Source organism: Homalodisca vitripennis, chromosome 5, assembly GCF_021130785.1.
Source record: "Homalodisca vitripennis isolate AUS2020 chromosome 5, UT_GWSS_2.1, whole genome shotgun sequence".
Classification (NCBI taxonomy): domain Eukaryota; kingdom Metazoa; phylum Arthropoda; class Insecta; order Hemiptera; family Cicadellidae; genus Homalodisca; species Homalodisca vitripennis.
Window position 1 is genome coordinate 114293994 of NC_060211.1, and position 25403 is coordinate 114319396.

The 25403-nt window shown below is 34.1% G+C and overlaps 1 protein-coding gene across 6 annotated transcripts in view; it reads right to left on the bottom strand.

Moving 5' to 3' along the window:
• Nucleotides 1-21133: 21133 nt before the first annotated feature.
• Nucleotides 21134-25403, bottom strand: part of LOC124362746 (ephrin type-B receptor 1-B) — a 282208-nt gene continuing 277938 nt past the window's right edge. For 3 of the 6 annotated variants that reach the window (XM_046817494.1, XM_046817491.1, XM_046817493.1), the window contains one exon: nt 21134-23420. In XM_046817494.1, the coding sequence (XP_046673450.1) occupies nt 23156-23420 (265 nt within the window). In that variant the 3' untranslated portion in view covers nt 21134-23155. Of the gene's footprint in view, nt 23451-25403 lie in introns of all 6 variants that reach the window. The other 3 variants (XR_006922494.1, XM_046817495.1, XR_006922495.1) reach the window with 3 other exon arrangements.

The window sequence follows — 25403 nt, forward strand, 5'->3', positions numbered from 1 at the left end:
TAATCAAATTTGTGATGTCATCAACTAAAATAATTAATTTGTCACTTAAATTGAGCTGCTTGGGTAAGTCATTAATAAAAATTAAAATAATATAAAACGGCCCTTGGTGTACTCCTGCCTCTAAATAATGAGAAGGGCATATATAGATACATATGGACAGAGCTAGCACTGTTTTGTACTATATTTACTACCTGGCTGCAACCCTCCAGAAAGCTACTAAGCCAAATGAGAGCAACACTTCTGATACCATGATACTCCAATTTATTTAACAAAATTTCATGGTCTACAAAATCAAAAGACTTCTAGAGGTCACAGAATAGGCCAGAAGTCTCCACTCCCTTGTCCAAATCAGCCAGCACATAGTCAGCTACACTTTATAGTATCATCTAAAGTTGACAAATTGGATTGAAAACCAAAATGATTTTTATTAATAATTGAGAATGATTTAAAAAATGTTCCAAGTCGTGAAATTAAAAATTGTTCTAAAAATGTTTGAAAAATTTAAAAGCTGAATAGGTCTGTAATCTTCTGCAATGTTTGAATTGTTTAAATATTGGAGTTGCCCTGGCTGGCTACCTTGAGACATTTAGGGAAGACTTCATCAGCCAGAGAGCTATTTACCCGAGAGCAAAGACGTTTTTACAAGACATGGATGTGTTTCTTCAATATCCTTGGAGGTACTCCATCCAGGCCTGGTGATCTAATTGATTTAAATTTACTTATAACTTCAATTACCAGTGCATCTGCTGCAGTCAACGTGTAAAGAAACTCTATATTGAATATAATTATAAACCTTGCAACGCTAAAATATACATTTCTATAGAGAAACATTTATGGTTATAGTTTCTATTTATAACCCTGGACATAATTCAGGTTATAAGGCAGTTTAAACTTTAGCCCCATGTTAAAAAGCAGTGTCTCAGATGCACGACTGACAACTAACCGACAATATGTGTTCAGTCATTAGTATATTATTATAAATAATGTTTCAAAGATACAACACAGTTTTAGTACAAGTATATGAAAGTAACTAGATACTGTAAGTAAATAAATACAGCAGTTATGATAAACTAAGAATATACAAAACAATGAGAGCTATTAAGTCTGTGACAAGTTGAAGACTAATGGTCGAAGTTTTTATGATATTGTTGATGTTCACCTCCTCTTACAAGTGTTGGAAGTGTTGGTCTAGAACACATTGGAAACAAATCTGTATTTTTACTTTGCTGGTATTTTTGCCTTCTGGTATTGTAACTTGCTGAAGCTCAACATTGTTAATTAAAAATGTATTTTTTAAACCACACAAGTTACATTTGTAGTAAATATTTGGAAGTGGCTTATCTTGTATAGTTTTAATTTCACCAAATCTTAATTATTTATTGTTTCACAGCTTCATGGGTGTGTGTTTTTTTAACTAATTTTGTTCTTAGTTCTAAGAAGTACACATCCAGTGTTATGAATTTGTTGATGATTTGTTTTCCGGTAGGTACTGTACTGATATATTGTCAAATTCCCAATGGAGAGTCATTTTCAGTCAATAAATTAAAAACCCGAAACTGCCAATAATATCATCTATCTGTACATATTAATTGAAACGGGCGGAGTTTTATTATGATTCGTTGAAAGTGAACCAACCAGCAGTGATTATTATGGTTTATATCACAAGCTGAAATATTGACAACAAATTTACATTATTTTCTTTTAAGATATTTTCTTTATTGATTATTTGAAAGGTTTCTCTTATTATTTTAATATAATATAATAGTAAGTACTTTTTGCAACTATGTCTGTTATGTTAAATTCTATTGCATGTTTGGTCTTAAAACTGTGTGTTATGGTTGAATGGCCGATTTTCTCTATACAGACATTTTGTGTGCCTCATGTGTTACCATACACATGTTGATATTAAACATTTTTTTGTTTCCCCAATGTAGTCTGAACCACAACTACATGGAATTTCATAGACTCCAGGCGTACACTGTGGAATAGTTTTAACCATGAGTCATAAACAGTTCTTCAATTTTTAAGTTGACTTGAATAACATTTTCAATTCAAAATACATGTGTTATACACCATTTAAAATGGTGTATAACAGTTTATAATAGTGTAAGACAATAGTTTAATCTCCATCCTTTTTTATCAGTTATTCCTTGAATGTAAGAAAGATAGGGCAATTTTGAATGTTTGTCATTTTTATTTTGATCTTAAGATGTGGCACATTCTGACACATAACATTGCAATTTGTTTTAAAAGCTTTATTGGTCTGTGTAGTACTGAACTCATTCTCTTGCATGTGTTCTATAATGTGCCCTCTTCTCTGCTAAATTCCGCAGAATTCTTCCACTAAATTTATCTGATATGTAGATCACCCAATTAAAATTAATGTATCAAATACTCTGAACTTCTGGGCTGATGATGATTGGACAGTCATATACCTAATGGTGTTGTTTTGGTTTCCTAAGTACCGAATTGAAAATGTTCGTATTGTCTAGCCTCTATTGGTGGTACCAATGTGATATGGTGATAATTTGTTGGATAAAGCCCCATGTAGTTGGACATCAATTTGAAAGGGTGTGAGATGAGTTGTTTGTTGTTCCATGTTGTTGGATGCCAATCGCACAATAGATGTCGGATGTGTTGGAAATATTTTTGTAGATGTATAAGCCCCACTTTAGTGTCGTCAAAATATAAAGGTTTAAATTATTTTCTGCCCGATGTTAAAATATCAGTACTGTGAATTCAAGTTGCTTGATATGTACAGATCAATGTCGTTAAATAAAAAGTCTCAACTAATATTGGATAACATATTGGATATTGAGCACTAATGTTAATGTTTTTTTAACTATGATATAAACTAATTTATGTTTCACTTTGATATTGATCCAGTTGAATTGTAAATGAACCTATTCAGATCAAAATCCTTGTTTAAAATTTGTGTATTTAGTTACTTAATTTAAAAAATGCATAATTTACTGCATTAATTTATTATACAAGTTACTATGTCTTTCATGTATCTCCAAAAACATTATCTGAAATCTATTTCATTCAGAGTTTAGTTAGTTATATTTATATACTCACCTCAACAATATTGCAGCTTATTTAGATATACAATTCTCTGTTGAAATTGATTCTTTGTATTAAGTAATGTTCCATTCATCTTTGAATGTATATTGAGGTGCACTAAAACTCTCATTAAGTTCGAAAAAAAACAAATTTATTTGTATTCAATTCATTATTTGATGATTAGTATCACTATTACATATATCAGTAAAATAACTTAAACCTCAGCTTACTAAAAATTAGTTAACACAATGGTTGCTCACTTTTCTTCATTATTACAACAGTTCACCTTTTAAATACTACTCTTTCAAAATTAAGTTACTTCTCATATAACACTACATAAAGAGTACACACTTTTGGTTTTTTATTTAACATAAAATAATAAATATTAAACAAATATAATGATTTTCATGATTTTCCAATACTATGAGTTAACAGCTATTGAGATACTAATCAGGAAAGAGAACGATGTAGGTCAAGAGAGAGGGCAACGGAAGAAGGTCTCTTCCACTTTTAATCTCGGTCCCAAGCCAATACATTCAAAATTCAATGACTCTGTTCATACTGTTTATGAAACACAAATTTCTTTAGCAATTTTTATAATTAAATTATTTGGATTTATTCCAATATAAACTTATTTTATCTATCCCGTATTAAATTATTTTTATGCTTGCATGAGTGAATTCCACCGGTGACATAAGTGAACTGGATCCGCCCACCAATTTGTAACGAACATCCACTTGTTTCAAATTTGTTTTGCTTATTGCCCATCTGTCACAGAATGTTAGCGGGGACTAAAGTAATAATGTGAGTATTTTATGACATTAAATAAATAATATTATCACTAAGCAGTGCTTTAGTAAAAAAGTGCACTATCATACATTAAAAGCAAACCGATCAAACCAATGAGTAGGTTTAATATGAAAATCTTATATTAAAATGAAATTTGTCCAGTAAACATTTATGTAATCAATTTTAGATCAGTAGGTACTAATTATATATTAATCATTTTATTTTATTTCATACACTTTGTTTTCTTACAGTTAATTGCAACTAATGCACCATTGCGTGAAGACTGAATTATTTACAGAGTTCAGATCCCAGAACGGAAGGATATAAGCCTGAATAATAAGCAACGTCTGATGATAGTGAGCTATTTCTAAGCAGAGAATTCTTAGTTTGCTACATTGCTTCTAAAGAGAAAAATGATGCTTGATGTAAATTAAATATGTATCAACCTAAAACTATGATTCCTTCACTCTTTTATAGCATACACATTTCCATACAAATGTAAAAGCCAAAACTTTTTTGGAAAATCTCTCTTTTCTGTTGGATAAGAACTCAAACATGAAAAGAGTTCTTATTCAACAGAAAAGAGTGATTAGGTGTCTTGTAGGACTAAACTACAAAGATATTTGTCAAGAATCTTTTAAAGATCTATAAATACTAACTGTAGAGGCTCTGTGTGAAAGAAAAGTCATCTTGAATGTAGTTAGAACTAATCAAGACAGGCACGAGGATCTACACCACAATGACACTAGAAATCATCATTTAAGTTTTTACGAAAAAGCCCAATTATAAAGGAGTTTTGTTTATAACAACATGCCTGACCACATCAAGAAAGAAAATGGAATGCGCTTAAGTAGAAATCTGACAACATGACTGGAAGTTATCTTTCTAAACGAAGGAAGAATTCTTGAAGAGTGGCCCTTGATTATAGAAGACATGAAGAAAAATGTTGTACTTCTGAAGGGTAGATCACAATGTCTATATTTCTAACTACACAAGAGAGCAATATTAAACTTTTTCAACTAAAATGTTGTTACTACCGCTATTTATTGTGCTTTTATAATAATATTTTATAAGAAAATTGTATTGAATATTATTTCCATCATGTACATTTTTTCCTTATAAATTATTATTTTTATCACTTTTTAACTCTTTCAATGGGCCCTTGTGTTGTATACGTCTAAGAAAGTTATTGTATTGTAAGACAGTGTGGGATGTTCAATAGTAAAAACGATATTATTTTTGACCTAAAAAGTTCTAGTTAACCTTAACAAATACAAATACTGTATCTATGTAGATGTAATGGTTTTAGGTTCAAGCCACTCAGCCATCCTCAGGTGAGTCTTCTTCTGGATAGTCACTAGTGGTATTACTTGTATGCTCCAAGTGTACGGTATGTAAAAATACTAGTAAACTGTAGGGACAAGTGGCAGTGATGCCAATAGATCTTTGTACTTTTGTAGTAAAATAAGTCTTGGCTCTTGTGATACCAGCTGCAAATCTTTTTGGCAATGTAAGTTGTCACCTTCGAAACCTAAAAAGGTCAACCTCTTTGTACAGTAATGTCAATAGATCTGTTGTGGCCTAGTGTGGTGCACTTGTGTATGTATTGAATTTGAGGAGATATAAATAAAAGTTCATTTTACATAACTTGTTTATTTAATATTATTAGAAAAAGAACAGATGACTTTAAATAATCATGGAAGAAGTTGGCAGTAATATTTTTAGAAAATATGTGTTTGTTTGATTACATTGAACAAACATAAAAGAATAATTGTACAATATTTTAAACATCTGGTTAAATCACTAGATCATTGTACTTTTGTAGCAAAATAGATCTAGGATCTTGTGATACCAGCTACAAATTATTTGGCAATGTAAGTTGTTACCTACAAAACCTAACAAGGTTAACCTCTTTGTGTGTTTCATTGAAATTAGTTTTTAAAAACAGAGTTCCTATACATAGCGTAGCTATGGTATAAACTGTATATTTCATATATGTTTGTCTCACTAACTTCTGCTAGCTCCTGGATGTTAAAATAGACATATTATAAGTTTTTCTCTTCCGCTCTATCTGCACATGAATAGTGTCCGCCTCCACCCCCTTATTACCCCCCTTACCCCCCCCCCGTATTTATTACCCCCCCTTTATTTATTTTGTTTATTCAATTGCAACATTTCCTTACAGATTTGGGTTTTCTTAAGTTCAGTGGAATTATCGGCAAAACCCATAATTTCCAAAAACCTTTACATTAATTACATTACAATAATGTAAATATGATGCATTTATATTATTCTATCAAATAAATCTAAACTTTGTGTGGGTAATGGGAGAATTCATTACTTATAGTATATTATAATAGTGGTATTATTACAACTATAATCTCTATGGTATTAGATAAAATAATGACAAAATAATGTTTTGACCTAGGGATCATTGGGAAAGTGGAGAGCACAGAACAACAAGCAAGAGTGAGGAAACATGGACTGTGAATTATGTATTACGTAACGTGCGACGACTGGAATCAGGTTAAAAATGGCGAAGCAATCAGAAGAGACACTGGATAGTCTGGATGGACATTGTGTTCATCACCAAGCCAATAATATAATATATTCGCATTGATGAGACAACACAATTATTGTGTTTTTTTGTTTTTTAATGAAACACCGTCAATGTAACCCTTGTTTTAATTTGCACTCTTTCTAATATTTGTATTTTGTTGAGTGTTTTTTTTTTAAGTAAAACTGAGTGTTAATTTGTACTTGAGGATTGCTAACATTCTTATTTTGGTCGTAATAATTGTCCAACCAAAGTATAATTTCTTCCACCTCACTGCCCGAAATGACAGTATCTGCCCATTTCATTAATGAAGATCCAATCTTATTTCCACCACCAGCTCCTTCAGATTCATCCAACAATGATCTCATCAGATTCATTGCATTGGACCAGAAGAATCATACAAGATGTAATTCACTGTCCAAAGCTTTCTCTTGTATAAACTTTTGCACTGGCATGTTGTCAGAGGTGATGGCAACCTTTTTTTCAGATCACCAGTTAATACGTTAAAATTAGTGGTATTGTGGTATCCTTGCTTTTTATGCCATCTAATTGAGCTTCATATAGATGTGCAGTATGATTTGCCTCAACTCATTGTTTTTCACCTGGTGTTAAATTATTTCTAAGTTTTGCTTGAAAGTAGAAAAATGTATCTATTTCTGGGGGTTTGAATGCCAACTTAAATTTTTTATTGACCATGTCGTAGTAGAGCCATTTTTTATCTCTTAATATAAGGGCTGAAATTGGTTTGATAACAGTCCTCTATATACAGTTCATACATTTTCTTTATGTTAAGCAGGCCCGTTTTACCGAATAGGCACAGGGCGCTAGGCAATTGGCATTTTTGGGAGGGCGCAAAAAATTGAAAAACAAATAGCCGTGGTTGTATCTGCATGCATCATCATCAAACAGACTTTTTCTAGGCTGCCTTGAGCTGATAAGTGAATTTGATCCATTTATCGCCCAACACATGGTAACAAAAGCAAAGGTGGTGTATCATACCTTTCGTCTGATATTTGCAGTGAATTTATTGAGATTATGAGCAAAGACTGAAACAAATCTTAAATGAAATCAAGCAAGCTCGCTATCTCTCTTTAACCATAAATTCCACACCTGATGTGTCGCACATGATCATTTTACACCAACGAAACGATACAACTCTTACCAAGTGTATGCCACAAATCTGGAAGTTTGGAAGAAGCAACCCTCAGTTTACTTGAGAAACTTGAGCTGGATGTCGATAACTGTCGTGGACAAAGTTACGACAATGCATCATACATGTCAGGCATATACTCAGGTCTTCAGGCAAGGATTAACAGCAAAAATCATCTTGCTTACTATGTACCATGTACAGCTCACTTACTAAACCTTGCAGGGAGTTTTGCTTCCGAGAAGGCGTGTTGAGATAACACACAATATTTTTTACTGAGTTACACAAGTGGGTCTGCTAGGGCAGATGCCCTTTGAGCTTTAAAAATAAGTCAACACGAATTAAAAGATGCTCTTGAAGAGCTAAATAAAGACGATACTCAGACATCAGAAACACAATGCACAGCCACTGGGTTTCTAAAAAAACTTACCTAACCACGTTATTAACTATTACGTTATAATGTTATAATCTCGGACGAAATTCTCGAGAGAGTTGATAAAACAAGTAAGACTCTTCAAACTCAAGATTTAGACCTATTTGGTGCTACAAAGGAACTTGAAACACTATCCTCGTTTTTGAGTGAAAAGAGAGATTTATTTGATGATTTCGAGTCCAAAGCATTGAAACTGGCACGAAAAGAAGAAGCTGTATACGACAAAGTAAGAAAAAGAAAGTTATTGCCCAATGAAAAGCAGACAGAAGCATGGACAGAAGCATGGAAGAAACATCTCCTCGTGAAAGATTTTACTCTGGGGTGTTTATTCCCATTGTTGACAACATAGCTTCGCAGCTCAACAAAAGAAAGGAGGCCTATAAAAATCTTGACACAAGATTTATGATCTTAAAAAATCTAGAAGAGAAAAATTCCAAAGAGGTGGTTTGTGAAGCTAAACTGGTAGGAGAAGTATACAAGAACGATATTGATGGGCAAGACTTTGCCCAGGAATGTAACCATTTTAAACAATACATGGTTTTGGAGAACCTTTCTAAGTTCAAAGAAATGTACTCCTACATAAAATCAAACAGATCAGAGAACACTTTCCCCAATTTGGAGGTCGATCTCAGGATATTTCTGACCTTACCTGTGATGAACTGCACAGCTGAACTAGCTTTTCAGCTTTTTAAAGAGTGAAGTCAGAAATTAGATTGTCAATGGTTGATGAAAAGCTTAATGGCTTATTGTTGCTGTGCACCCAAAATGACATTATTTTAAAATTAGACTACAAAAACATTATTGATGACTTTGCAACACGGAAAACCAGAAAAAAAGGTATTGTATGAATCTCTAGTCAGTCTAGTGGTAAACCAACAAACCAAAAATAATCCAAAGAAAATGTGATTAAAGAATACTATAAATAATGTAAATATTTCAAATGTAAAGAAGGGAGGGTGGGTGGTCCATGAGGTATGTACACACATTCGCACCGGAGGCCAGTAGATACCTCACGGCTACCGGTTGTCAGTCCGGGACACGGCGGGTCCATAGGTGGTAGGCTCTCAAAAAGAATCAGGGTAATTTGTAAAGGAGAGTTAAGAGACATTAAAGTCCCTCCCGAAACTAAACTGGCATTTCAGAGTAAATCTAAATTTACGGGGTATAGGCATTATGGTAGGGCTGTTGGGGGAGGGGTGCAGTCAGCTGGCAGGGTATAAAAAGGTGCGCAACTCTTTGTTGTGCTAAGGTCTGTATCCAAATATTTAATTTTACTTTTCCCCCTTGTGTGATGACTGCAATAATTTGGCAAAGAGAAATGTGGTTTATTACATATTCAATAGTGTCAGCACATGTTTCATTGACTGGTGTTTGGTTACCTCATTCATCAGTTTAAACAATTCCACCTCATACAATAATTTGCAAAACATTAACGACTACTGTATTTGATATGGAAAGAATGTTTAGGAACATAAGTTTACATAACCTAGATTGTTTGCCATTTATTGTAAAATAATAATGTAGAGTATTTTGCTTTGACTTATTGGAGCCATGATCACTTTTTCTTGAACGGATAATAGTATGCCTATTCACACTGAAAAAATACCTTTTTGTATCGGTTTCCTTGTCCTCACTCCAGTACGATTTAAACATCTCCTGCCTGTCACTTTGTAGTACTTTTTCATAACATTTCATTCTGGACAGCAATGGGGTTTCATAATTCTGGCAGGGACAACTTTACCTTTTTTACTTACATATTTTTCAGTGTTAGCAAATTTACATTTCTGAATATTACATGCCCATTCATTGACATGAACAATACGTTTTTTACCAGTCTAAGTCGATATAGATTTGTGTTTCACTTCCTTTTTTTACGCATACAGTTTCTTGTAAAGTGAGGCATATCTGATTTTCTAAAATAGGTCCACTTAAATATAAATCTTCTTCAAGTACACATCTTTCTGAAAAAAAGCAAGCCTTATAATATTGGTTGTAAGAAACATATTTTGAACTTTATGTACGTACCCTTACTACACCAGACTAGGCTACCAGCGAGTATGCAAGGTAACCAGTTTATATGCGACCATCCTAGTTCCAGTGTATGTATCCTTTTCAGGCTTTACTGGAAAGTGCTGCAATTTCTTGGCCAAATAAAAAATATATTTGTGTTTCAATATTTGCAGTACACACTAATGAACATCCTTTAAAATTGTTTTTATCCGAATGTCAGTGCTACTGTAGCTGCTGTAATGTATCCTTACTATTTATTGAAATACTACTACATTTGGTGGAGCCAAACACTGAAATACAGAAATGAATTTTTATTCTGTTGACGTTAGATACCTACTTCACACTAACGTATATTTATACAGCTATTAAAATTATTTTTGGTATAGGTAAAACCATAGTTTAAATTGCATGTTACATGGGATGTTTACAAGAAATGAGTTAGTAACCAATAAAAAAACTTTCAATTAAAGGTAGTAAACATAATTGTACAAGAATTTCATGTAAATCATCATTTAAGGGGCCAAAATTTACATATTTATATACATATATACTCGCCTTCGGCTCGCTGGGGGCTACGCCCCCAGGCCCCCAAAGTAAGTGCCTTAAATTCGGGGATAAGCGGTATTCGGGAAAGGTTATGTCCGAGCTTAAGATTAGGGATCTGGGAGTTAAAAGTTGACCCATTTTATCGAATTTTCCAGAATTATTTAAAGTTTTGACTTCAAAGGCCTTTTGTGGCTTAACCGTTAGAGATACGAGAAAAAGTGACTGGACCTTTCTTGTCGGAAATTTAATTTTATCTTTCGATTCTGGTGTCCGATTTTACCTACGACGTCTGGTTTTAACCAGTACGGAGCTGTGGAGAAAGGACTGCACTGGTGGGCTATTGTGAATTGTTTAGTGTAAATATAACAAAAACCCAACCCTGAGTCATTATTTTTAAGTTCTATGGTTTAGCCAGAAATGAGCTCGGGAGAAAAGTCTGCAACGGGTCAGCTATCTTGAATTGTTTAGTATAAACATAATAAAAGCCGACCTCAAGGCAGTATTTTAAGTCGAACAGGGGGTTTAATATCACCAGGAGACTATCTAGTCAAGGCGAGAAATTCCCTGGGTGGGTGATTAATGTTAAGGAGGTTAAGACAAGAGGGGGTTTAATTTCGTCAGGATATTGTCTGGTCATATGAACAAATTCCCAGGGGGGGTTAACGTTACCGGGGGATAAGTCTCCAGGGGGTTATCTGGTCATACCAGGATCTTCCCAGGGGGGGGGGGTTAAGAGATTTGGTGACTGGTAAAATTCGGACATGAGGTCATGGCAGGAAATTCCCTGGGGGGTTTAATGTTACCAGGGGGGTTAACACATCAGGGGGTTGAATGTACAGGAGGTTATCAGGTCATACCAGGAAATCCCCGGGGGGGGGGGTTAATATTACCGGGGGTTAATGACACACTTGGGCCTTTTTTAGAGGGTAATTGTGTCTGTGAACATAATAAATATTCCTCTGTCCCTATCTACTATTGACGCTTAGCTAACGCTCAGCCAACTCCCGAAGTCACTGAACCTTTTCTGTAGATCACGTGATTTCCTAAATCCCGTTTAAAATTTGTTTTGAGTTACGACCAACCGTTTTAGCCGCTATCAAGCCCGGAATGTAAATTTTTAGCGAAAATGTCCAATATTTTCACTTAATCGCGTTTTGCGGTCAAACTAAGGGAAATATAGTAAAAAGTCACTGGACCTTTTTTTGTAGGGTCATCTTATTTCCTAAATAAAACGTTTGTCTTATTTTGACCTCCGACCAATGGTTTCGCCGCTATCGACCCCAAAAACAAAAGTTTCGCGTAAAAGTTACAACAAAATTGTACATAATCACGTTTTTTCGGCCAAACCAATCGAGATAGGGCAAAAGATTACTGGACCTTTTCTGTAGATCGCGCAATTTGCTAATTTGATGGGTCAATCAGATTTGAGCTACGACCAACGGTTCGGCCGCTATCGGGCTTGAAACATTATTTTTATCGAAAAAATCTCTGGAATTTCAAATGTTCGAGCGTTTTGTCGCTTAACCATGGAAGATAGAGCAAAAAGTCATTAGACCTTTTTTGTAGTTCACTTCATTCCTGACGATGAATTTTCCGTCAGATCCGAGCTAGCTCCAACGGTTCGCCCGCTATCGGGCTTACAAAAAATGCCTGCAGGGGTGAAGAAATGCGCGATTTTTTGGGAATTTTTTTGAGGGGTTGAAAATTAAATATTTCTCACTTTTCGGGATTTTCCTGGTGGTTACACGTGGAAAGCTATCTGTGTACCAAATTTCAAGTCTCTAAACTCATCTGGAAGTAGGTTAGAATTAGTATACGTGAGTCAGTCAGTCAGTCAGTTACACATGCGGTTGTATATATATAGGACTCGCCTTCGGCTCGCTGGGGGCTACGCCCCCAGGCCCCCAAAGTAAACGCTTGCAAATTCGGGGATAAGCGGAATTCGGTGACTGGTTAAGTCCGGCCATTAAGTAAATGACAAGGGATTTAAAAATTGACCTTTTTCATAGATTTTTTTTCCGGATTCGTAAAAACTTTTTGGACTTTGAGGGCATTTTGCGGTTAAACCGTTAGAGATACGACAAAAAGTGACTGGACCTTTCTTGTTGGAAATTTAATTTTGTCTTTCGATTGTGCCCTCAGATCTGATCTACGACCTATGGTTTAGCCAGAAATGAGCTCGGGAGAAAAGTCTGCACGGGTCAGCTATCTTGAATTGTTTAGTATAAACATAATAAAAACCGACCTCAAGGCAGTATTTTAAGTCGAACAGGGGGTTTAATATCACCAGGAGACTATCTAGTCAAGGCGAGAAATTCCCTGGGTGGGTGATTAATGTTAAGGAGGTTAAGACAAGAGGGGGTTTAATTTCGTCAGGATATTGTCTGGTCATATGAACAAATTCCCAGGGGGGGTTAACGTTACCGGGGGATAAGTCTCCAGGGGGTTATCTGGTCATACCAGGATCTTCCCAGGGGGGGGGGTTAAGAGATTTGGTGACTGGTAAAATTCGGACATGAGGTCATGGCAGGAAATTCCCTGGGGGGGTTTAATGTTACCAGGGGGGTTAACACATCAGGGGGTTGAATGTACAGGAGGTTATCAGGTCATACCAGGAAATCCCCGGGGGGGGGGGTTAATATTACCGGGGGTTAATGACACTCTTTGGGCCTTTTTTTAGAGGGTATTGTGTCTGTGAACATAATAAATATTCCTCTGTCCCTATCTACTATTGACGCTTAGCTAACGCTCAGCCAACTCCCGAAGTCACTGAACCTTTTCTGTAGATCACGTGATTTCCTAAATTCCGTTTAAAAATTTGTTTTGAGTTACGACCAACCGTTTTTAGCCGCTATCAAGCCCGGAATGTAAATTTTTTAGGCGAAAATGTCCAATTATTTTCACTTAATCGCGTTTTGCGGTCAAACTAAGGGAAATATAGTAAAAAGTCACTGGACCTTTTTTTGTAGGTCATCTTATTTCCTAAATAAAACGTTAGTCTTATTTTGACCTCCGACCAATGGTTTCGCCGCTATCGACCCCAAAAACAAAAGTTTCGCGTAAAAGTTACAACAAAATTGTACATAATCACGTTTTTTTCGGCCAACCAATCGAGATAGGGCAAAAGATTACTGGACCTTTTCTGTAGATCGCGCAATTTGCTAATTTGATGGTCAATCAGATTTGAGCTACGACCAACGGTTCGGCCGCTATCGGGCTTGAAACATTATTTTTATCGAAAAAATCTCTGGAATTTCAAATGTTCGAGCGTTTTGTCGCTTAACCATGGAAGATAGAGCAAAAAGTCATTAGACCTTTTTTGTAGTTCACTTCATTCCTGACCATGAATTTTCCGTCAGATCCGAGCTAGCTCCAACGGTTCGCCCGCTATCGGGCTTACAAAAAATGCCTGCAGGGGGTGAAGAATGCGCGATTTTTTTGGGAATTTTTTTGAGGGGTTGAAAATGAAAAATTCTCACTTTTCGGGATTTTCCTGGTGGTTACACGTGGAAAGCTATCTGTGTACCAAATTTCAAGTCTCTAACTCATCTGGAAGTAGGTTAGAATTAGTATACTTGAGTGAGTGAGTCAGTCAGTCAGTCAGTCAGTTACACATGCGGTTGTATATATATTAGATGCGGCTGTATATTATATAGGATTAGAGATATGAACAAAAAGTGACTGCACATTTCCTTGTCGAAAATTTAATTTTGTCTTTTGATTATGCCATCAGATTTAAGCTAACGACATATAATTTAGGCAGTACAGAGGTTAGGACAAAATACTGCACTGGGCACTTTAAAAATATCACGTAAAACTTAAAAAATCAATACTTAAAACGCGTTATGCGGCCAAACCGTTGAGGATAGGGCAAAATGTTACTGAACATTTTTTGTAGATCACGCAATTTCATAAATACTTTTATAAATTTGTTTTGAGCTATGACCAACAGTTTAGCCGCTATCGAGCCCGAAAGGTAAAATTTTTAGGCGATAATTTCCAAATACTTTCACTTAATCGCGTTTTGCGGCCAAACCAATGGAGATAGAGTAAAGAGTTACAGGGCACATTTTTGTAGATCACCTCATTTCCTAACTCCAACGTTTGTCTTATTTCGACCTCAGACCAATGGTTTCGCCGCTATCGAGCCCGAAAACAAAAGTTTCACGTAAAAATTACAAAAAAATTGCACATAATCACGTTTTTTTTTCGGCCGAACCACTGGAGGTAGAGCAAAAAGTCACTTGACCTTTTCTGTAGATCGCGTAATTTGCTAATTTGATGGGTCAATCAGATGTGAGCTACGACATACCGTTCGGGCCACTATTAGGCTCGAAAACTTTATTTTAAGCAAAAAAATCTCTGGAATGTCAAACATTCCCGCGTTTTGTCGCTTAACCACACGAGATAGGACAAAAAGTCACTGGCCTTTTTTGTAGTTCACTTCATTCCTGACTAACGATTTTTCGTCAGATCGAAGCTAGCTCCAACGGTTCGCCCGCTATCGCGGGCTTACAAGAAAGGCCTGCAAGGGTAAAGAATGCGCGATTTTTCGGGAATTTTTTTTGAGGGGGTTTAAAAGAAAAAATTCCCGGTTTTCAGACTTTTCCTGTTGGTTATACGGCAAAAGGTACCCTGTGTGCCAAATTTCAAGTTTCTAGCACTTCTAGAAGTAGGTTAGAATTTGTATACATCCATCAGTGAGTGAGTTACACATGCGGCTGTATATTATATTTAGATTAGAGATACGACAAAAAGTGACTGGACCTTTCTTGTTGGAAATTTAATTTTGTCTTTCGATTGTGCCCTCAGATCTGATCTACGACCTATGGTTTAGCCAGAAATGAGCTCGGGAGAAAAGTCTGCACGGGTCAGCTATCTTGAATTGTTTAGTATAAACATAATAAAAACCGACCTCAAGGCAGTATTTTAAGTCGAACAGGGGGTTTAATATCACCAGGAGACTATCTAGTCAAGGCGAGAAATTCCCTGGGTGGGTGATTAATGTTAAGGAGGTTAAGACAAGAGGGGGTTTAATTTCGTCAGGATATTGTCTGGTCATATGAACAAATTCCCAGGGGGGGTTAACGTTACCGGGGGATAAGTCTCCAGGGGGTTATCTGGTCATACCAGGATCTTCCCAGGGGGGGGGGGTTTAAGAGATTTGGTGACTGGTAAAATTCGGACATGAGGTCATGGCAGGAAATTCCCTGGGGGGGTTTAATGTTACCCAGGGGGGTTAACACATCAGGGGGTTGAATGTACAGGAGATTATCAGGTCATACCAGGAAATCCCCGGGGGGGGGTTAATATTACCGGGGGTTAATGACACACTTGGGCCTTTTTTAGAGGGTATTGTGTCTGTGAACATAATAAATATTCCTCTGTCCCTATCTACTATTGACGCTTAGCTAACGCTCAGCCAACTCCCGAAGTCCACTGAACCTTTTCTGTAGATCACGTGATTTCCCTAAATCCCGTTTTAAAATTTGTTTTGAGTTACGACCAACCGTTTAGCCGCTATCAAGCCCGGAATGTAAATTTTTAGGCGAAAAATGTCCAATATTTTCACTTAATCGCGTTTTTGCGGTCAAACTAAGGGAAATATAGTAAAAAGTCACTGGACCTTTTTTGTAGGTCATCTTATTTTCCTAAATAAAACGTTAGTCTTATTTTGACCTCCGGACCAATGGTTTCGCCGCTATCGACCCCAAAAACAAAAGTTTCGCGTAAAAGTTACAACAAAATTGTACATAATCACGTTTTTCGGCCCAAACCAATCGAGATAGGGCAAAAAAGATTACTGGACCTTTTTCTGTAGATCGCGCAATTTGCTAATTTGATGGGTCAATCAGATTTGAGCTACGACCAACGGTTCGGCCGCTATCGGGCTTGAAACATTATTTTTTATCGAAAAAATCTCTGGAATTTCAAATGTTCGAGCGTTTTGTCGCTTAATCATGGAAGATAGAGCAAAAAGTCATTAGACCTTTTTTGTAGTTCACTTCATTCCTGACCATGAATTTTCCGTCAGATCCGAGCTAGCTCCAACGGTTCGCCCGCTATCGGGCTTACAAAAAATGCCTGCAGGGGTGAAGAATGCGCGATTTTTTGGGAATTTTTTTTGAGGGGTTGAAAATGAAAAATTCTCACTTTTCGGGATTTTCCTGGTGGTTACTCGTGGAAAGCTATCTGTGTACCAAATTTCAAGTCTCTAACTCATCTGGAAGTAGGTTAGAATTAGTATAACGTGAGTGAGTGAGTCAGTCAGTCAGTTACACATGCGGTTGTATATATATTAGATATATATATATATATATATATATATATATAATGAACTTTATATATATATGTAAATTTTGGCCCTTTAAATGATGATTTACATGAAATTCTTGTACAATTATGTTTACTACCTTTAATTGAAAGTTTTTTTATTGGTTACTAACTCATTTCTATATATATATATATATATATATATATATATATATATATATATATATATATATATATATGGCCATTTAAACACAAGTCAGAGTAAAGTACATGTTGCAAAATAACCAAGCGGAGACTCCAAGCACAGTAAAAAACTAACCATGGTCCACAGAGCTGAGTGAACAACTACCTGTTATTTCACCTGAGCTAAGTGAGAGATCAGTAAGAACCATAGTGGCCTGACAAAGCCAAATTAACTCTCAGAGTCCTATGCAAGGAGAAGATATCAGGTGTAACATTTACAGTAAAATAAAATATCATCAGGGCTCCACAAAATTAACCCTAACAACTTGTATGTCAGATGTTTGACATCATGATTTTGCCATTCCATTTGTATTTCAGACGGCATCCTACATTGTAATAACTTTTAATCATTTTCTGATTGGTGTTGTGATCACTCAGCATTCTCAGGAGCCAATGTGTGTTTACATATGTTATGTTCCAACTGCATGCAAGGAAGGAAAATGAGAAAAACCACATCCTTCATAAACAGATCAACTCTGTTCTCTAATCCATCATCAACACCATCATTATTTGCCGTTAGACCTAGGCCTAGGCTATTATCACTGGCACTGTCTGTTACACTTTTCAGTGTTGTAAGTGTTGTCATCACTATTACTTTACATATTCCGTCATTACTTGAACAATCATCAGTCTCTAACCAGTAATAACTTCAAAATCAGAAAGAAAAGGCATCTCTGTGACAACATATAGAAAATCAACAATTGCTTATAAAAATAGGTTAGGAAATTGATAGCAACAACAAAAGCAACAAAACCCTGTAGATGATAACCATTCTCCAGATGTCCAGAGTCCAGATATGCTAGTTTCTGAGGATGCTGTGCGATCACAGCACCAATTGGAAACATCTCAGACCAGCTGAATATGAAGTAAATGTGACATTACAGTGTCAGATGCATTCTGACATATGAGTGGAACAGCAAACTAGCAAATATTGGGCAATGTCCAAAATAGGATTTATTAGGGAAACATATTATTTAGGGAAAACCTACTCAAAAAATCATCTTCTGCATCCTGCAGAATATTTTTAGGCATCATAGCCTATTAAAATATAATACATCATTGTAAGCATACTTTTTATAGCTTTATATATTAAATTAGAAACGTAATACACTATTATAAAATATAACAATGTACATATTTTTATACTTACCAGTTTGCTAATAATTGATTTTTCACAGAAATTTGCTAACATTCATCCAAGAAGAGGAAGAAAACAGGTAATAGAAATCTAATTGGAACGTGTTAAGAGACCAAACATTTGTTAAATGGCTTATTTTATACAACTAAAGGATAGGTTGAAGACTGACAAATCAACTACACTTGATTGTTGGACGTCATTTATTTTCTTTATCTTCCTTATAATGAAAATTTACAAAAGAAATAAAAACAAGGGGCAATATAATAATATCTATACAAAGTCTTTTACATGTACAAGAAATAATGTTGCTTGAACATACATTGCATTAAACGACTAAAGTTGGCAGCATATTAATAAAAGTAGTCAAAAAAATATCTGACGTGGAACAAAGGCAAGCTGAGTGTCTATCAGGATACACAAACTGAGTGAATAAAACAAAACTGTCGAGTATAACAATCGTGGAAAGGAGATATATAAATATATATACAATCTTGCAATTTACACGGATAGTATATTTTGTAAAAAATAACTATAATTTATTTCTTAGCTTATACAAGTATTAGTCTGAGTTATAAAATGGAAGCAGTACTTAAAATGAGTTTGGTATGTAATGAGGAAAAGTTGAGTCAGGCTGTGGCGCGGCGTTACTGTTGTCAAGTCACGGCTCAGTCAGCGACAGCCGAGTTTGTGCTGAGATTATTAGAGCTTTCGTTTGGCAGTAACCGTTCTCATTCTTTTAACAAATAATCCCAAATTAAAGTAAACGATCCCTTAACTTAAACAACAGAGATCAATTTTTGAAACAGTTTTAAATTTTAAATAAACATTGTACAATTGAAAAAAGCCGTAATTAATTCCTGATAACCAAAAACATAAATTCCAAATATTTGTAAATTATTCAACAGTTAAATTTGTAAGCTTATTAATTTCTCCGCTCTGAAACACAAAGTAAAAATTAAATCGTTGGGATCTCATTGGCAAACTACATCCAGTATTGTTTATTACAGAATAATACTGTGGATTGCTTTTAAATAAAAAAAAACTATACATTGATTTCAGAATGAGAAGTAAAAAAGCAGTCTTTGACGGCAATGCATTTATTACAATAGGCTCATGACATCCAAATATTGTCGATTTAAAAAAAGCATTTGATTACTAAAATTATTGGGATTTTCTGTTAAAAGATAGTTTACAGCATATCACAGAACAAATATGTTATTATTTGTGAAATGTTGTATTATTCTAAGGAACTGTGGCACGTGTTAGTCAGGATGTCATCAGACTATTGCACTTTTATATCTGGCTTATTGTTTATTTGGAAACTAAATATTCCCTACTAGGATTACTGTGTCCAGTATGTCTTAATCCCATATGGCATTTACATATTGAAAAATGATGCACTTTGTATGGTCATATTACGGAGGTATTTAGACTATGATACGGAACTAGTATGGAATGTGGAGAGCTTGGAATTTTCCTTCGTCAGATGAAAACCAGTTGACACATATACTTTTAATAAAGACCATATTTCAAAGCTGTAAAATAAAGCGGTTATGAACATTAACATGTATTAACCTGTTTTAAAACAGAACTATAATGTTTCAAGTAATCTATATACAAATAAATACGATTGAAATTTCACTAACTACATCATTTTTGTACATGATTTGCATTATTTTTCACAAAAAACAACAATTATCTTAAAGCATACAACAAATTGGTCATTTCCTCAATTGCATGTTCTGGTTGACATTTGCATATTATAATGCATAGCACTTGTGAATGGGTTTGCATGGTAAATAAATAGCTGTTATCTAAACACAAGCATTTTTTACAAAAACATGTATAACAAAATATTTTCAGCTAAATAAAAATGTACAATTTATTTATAATAAATAGGGTGAAAATAAATTAACACATTATTTTTTTTAGAACACTTAGTATACAGTTTAATTTGTAAAAGATAATTAAACTAGGGACACGATTAAGAGCGATTTACGCATGCAAGTGCATATCCAGCATCAAGCTGAATTATACTGCCATGACAGTTCATTTACAAAGTTTTGTAAAACAACACAAAAGTATTCCACTTAAAAAATAAAAAAGTGTACAAACCTAAACTTGCAATACTTTTAACTGACGTTAAAAATTTACATCGGTCATACTATTGTATACACCAACAATCAATTCATCATAACATAGTGATGAGCATTTTTGAGTGTATTTTTCTCAAGCTATATGTGTATACAAAATATAATGGACAAAATGTAAAGGAGTTAAGAACAAGGCAGGGTTTGAGGACCAATTGCATGCACGATTATTATATGCCACTCAAGTAGTTTCTGCCATTATGTATGTTATTGTCTACCATATACATCTCATTTAATTGATTTATCATTATCTTAACTGAGTATATTATTTTATATATATATATATATATATATATATATATATATATATATATATTATTGTACAAGTATTTAAATATTTACTTAAAATTTGTGAATAAATAAATGGTTGATCAAGACAAAATTGAATATTGAGTAAACATCATATTTATAATCGTGTCCCTTGTCTAGCTATGACAAATATAGTAAACAGCACAACATCTGATACTGACAAAGGTGGGTGCAAAAGTTAATTTATAAGCGTAAGTTATAAACTACAAAAAATTGACAGATATTCAGTTTTTTTGACAATATATAGAACATTATGTTATCAGCTGTTGTGATACTTCTGAAAATCAATTTTTTATTTTTGACACCTGAGCGATTTTCTTGACCTAAAACCAACAATTGAAAGTAAAATTAAGAATCAAAATAAATATGGTTAATAGTCCTTTCCCTGATATGATAAGATTCCTCCAAATGCATCTAGTTATATTGAGAATGAATACATCCTGGTAAGAGTATTGGATATCAGTATTTTTTTAACTTAGATGACATTTTTTCAGTCACAATTTGGTCAAAATCCATCTGAGAGGAATATCGATTTTATTTCTATGGTCAAATATGGAAATCGGATTCTTGAAACACAACTCAATCACTACAATAGTTGGAAAATATAAACGAGTCATATTTACCCTTTACCACATGAGGAGACTATCCCATTAGTATAGTAGTGCAGAAAAACAAATAATACTAACTTACTAGCTTACTTCACTTTCAGTACACTTATTTCAGTCAGTATACTGACAAATCAATTCCAGATGTTATGCTGCAATTGCTAGACATAATAATCTTTCACAAATTAAAATTAAAAATGACATATTCGATTGACTAAGACAGAATACAATATTAAATTTCAAAAGATCTGAATGCAACCTACTACATTATATTTAAATCAATATATATCGTTATTTTTTATTATAATGAAGTATTTGTTTTACATATGCCAAAAATTTATAAACTATTACATGCGATTGTAATAGTCCACTACAGAGTACATAACAAATTCTTGGACTTATTCAGGACTCTACATGGGATGGTTTTATTTTCAAATTATTATTATAGTTCAACAAAAAGTACGAACATTCAAAGCAAAACTAACTTGAATTTTTTAACTAACTTGATTTAGAAATTTTAAAATTATTGTTTATTGATAAAAACGGAGAATCAATATTTAAAAAAGTAATAGCTAGGTTAACATTATATTCAAACAGCTGATTAATTCCTAATTTCACTTCAGATTGTATTTCTTTAATATCTACTTTGTAATTAATTTTCCATTTATTTCAATTGTTTTATAACATATAGATATGAATTTGTAACTAGACCTTTAATTATATTGGTAAGTTTATTTGAAGTACACATTATGTTGCATGATAAAGATGATTTTATGTTGATTTTGTAGTCTTACATTATTTTAACTTTATTGTTGAATTATTGAGTTCATAAAGTTATATTATTCAGTTTCTAAATCAATGGATTGTATATAAGATTAAATGTTCAGAGTAATAATTAAATAAAACCATGATTAGAATGAAATGAACCCAAACATGTGCTTTTGTTGGAAGGGTAAAGTCAAAACCTACAAAAAACTAAATAAAAAACAACACAATTTTAAGTAAAGGTTCACAAATTACTAGTCAATAATTACAATAAGTACATATCAAAAAGGTTAAGTTATTTACCAATTTATGTGTATAGTTAATATACATTCTACAAATAAATAACTTTTAAATAAAACGGTTCTCAAGTACAAACTGTTATTGCTTTTAATATTAAAACATTGCAATACACACACATCCATTCATTGAGATGTTCTAGGTCTCTAACAAATAATTACACTCTATACGGAATCGTTTCGCTTCACTATACAATTCTCCTATAAAACATATACGATTACAAAATTAAACGCTCATAATGTACACCATATTTATATATTTATAAAATTAACATAATTAATTTTAATTCCATATCGAACTCAGAAATTAAAATAATATCATCATTGACTACTATCACAAACAAACTCTTCCTCGAGGTATAATAGTGATATTGACACAATTAACGTTTGATTACAAACTAAACAAAATTCTGTTAAGTACTGCCAAATGTACAAAAAATATACAGTGGACTCTTTATCACAGTACACATCTATATATAATGAAACTCCAATTTGAGATATAAAGTAGTTCCATAAAATATATAATAATATAGTCATGGAATGTGTTTCCATGTGGACACATAATTACCAGTCTCCAATTACAGTTATCGGATACGAATCTTGTACAGTCACAGTTTTGTACATTTTCAATATTACCTTTATCAAAATCATTTCATAACCATTACATTGTTAACGTTTGACGGCAGCTCGAAAGACATAAATACCAGTGTCGCACTAAACCGCTGCTAAACACATGATAAAAGTCGATTTGTCACTCCGAACCACTCACAAGTCATACACGTCGTTGTATAGAGAGTGGCGAACTGCACCGCGTAGGTGCTAGGGGTATGACTAGACGAGAAACCCTTCTGATAGGTTGGATATCTGAGCTCGCATCGCTTGCACACTGTTCATTATTTTCTTTTGATGACCCACCAGCGTAATTCCAAGTGCCGTCAGCTCCTGAACCGTCAGCTGAACCACCGCCTCCATGCTAGTGATCCCGGCTCGCTCAAAGTTCTCCAGGTACCTGGTCATCTTGATGGAACTGAGCCAATCACTGACGGATGTGAACTGGGTCATGTCTGGCGCATCAGGCGCTAATGGGTTAGCCGTCCTGATAAAAAACATCTATCGTCAGTCAAACCTGCAGTCAAATATTAACAGTACAATATCTACATCAATATACATTTTACATAAAAATAATATAAGATAAATAAAAGAATATAAATTATTTGTTTAGCACTGAATGACTATTACTAAAATAGAATGCACTTTTCCTTTGTAAGAAATAGAATAGAATAAGGCTAAACTAAGAGAATTTCTCTAAAAATAAAATTAACATTTATTGGACTTAATAATTAAAAAGAATACATGTACTTATTTTAGCCTTACTATAACCAATGTATTTTGCTGTACAATATATACTATATTTAATAAAGTATTAAGATTGATAAAAGTAAACTACTTAAAAGGTATAGTGAGTATTTAGAGAGCAGAAATGAAAGCTATTGAATAAGTGTAATCTCGGTTTCTTATCTACATGGGTATTCTTTCAAACGGAATTCCCAGGGATACAACTTTCATCTTATTCCTTTATTTTGTCTTTTTGCAATTAGAAGAACATTTGAGTACGATTCAACTCATCATAACAGAGGGCAACAATATTTTTCATTTTTAACTGTTAAATTTCTATTTTCTTATAGGAATTTAAAAGAATTCGATCCATACTAGAAGGAATGAGTATTTAAGAGTTCCTAAGTGACAATATTAATAACATTGCATTAATGGTGTAGTGGTAAGTATTTATTAGGTATTGTGCTATATTAGCTAGCCTCTGGACATTCAGTGCAAAAAAAATCATACATGGAATTGTAAAATGTTGAGAAAAGGTGAGGCTAGTTTAGCGAAATATTAAGGCACAATGAGACTATTTGAAAACATAACATTCAATTAGTCCAAAATATATGTCAAAATGAACATAACTGTCAAAACTTCAAAACGTACCCAAAGATCCAGGAGATAAAATATAAATCTATACTTTTGTAGAGTATTCCACAATTTAAAACAAATTTACTTTTCTTAAAATATTTGATGTCAAATTATATACATTTCTGTAGTACACTGGGAACAGATTTTTTGTATGAGGACAGTTTTTTTATCAAACTGCGATCTCATCCCATGATGGCCAGACACGTGGTAAGTCCGCAGTGTGTGGAGTAGTCAATCACACATCTTCCCCACTACAACATTTGTCATTACCCAGTTCCATTAGCTAGTTTTAACTGAGCTACAGTTGCATAAACATTGCCACCTCTAATAATTCTACCACCACATGTAAACCAAGAAGTGTTTTTCATTTCCTGTACGTAGAACGGAATAGTGCAACAGAAATCCATCAGAGAATGTGCTGTAATTACGGAGAAAACATCATGAGTGAATGTGTTGTGCATGAATTGTGTTAAAAATTTAAAGTTGGCCGAAAGTCAAATTCAAGGATCAATTCAAGAAATAAAGCTGAAACCATTCAGGAATTTTTGTTAGTGTCAGTGAACATGTTTGGCACCCAGCATGCATAAATGATTTTGTAGCCTACATTTTCTGTAACAACAGAGAAAGAAAAAATACTGACACTTCCGGAAATTCCAAAGACAAAACACTTATTATGAATGTAAGGTTTTCTTTAACCACTTTGTCAATTTTTTCAACAAGGCCGTCTGTAGTGACAGACTTGTGTCCTTGACCTTCTTCATCGTGCATGTCAGTTCGGCTGTCTTCTAAACTTTCTACACCATTCACAGACAATACCATGAAACATAATTTTTTCTCCATAAATATGGCACATTTTCCATGATGATGCAAACAAGCTACTTAAACTCGGCAATGACAAATGTTGTAGCGGGGAGGATGCACGATCAAGTACTACGCGCACTGTGGCCCTGCCATGTGTATGGCCGTCATAGCGTTGGGATCGGAGGTTGAATTAATTTTTTTTACTTTCGTATGTTGAAAAAATTGCAAGTTTTATAAAATTGAATTGTCTTTTTAACTTTGTAATCCCATGTAATTGTTTTTATAAAGACCAATTCTAAAAAGTCTT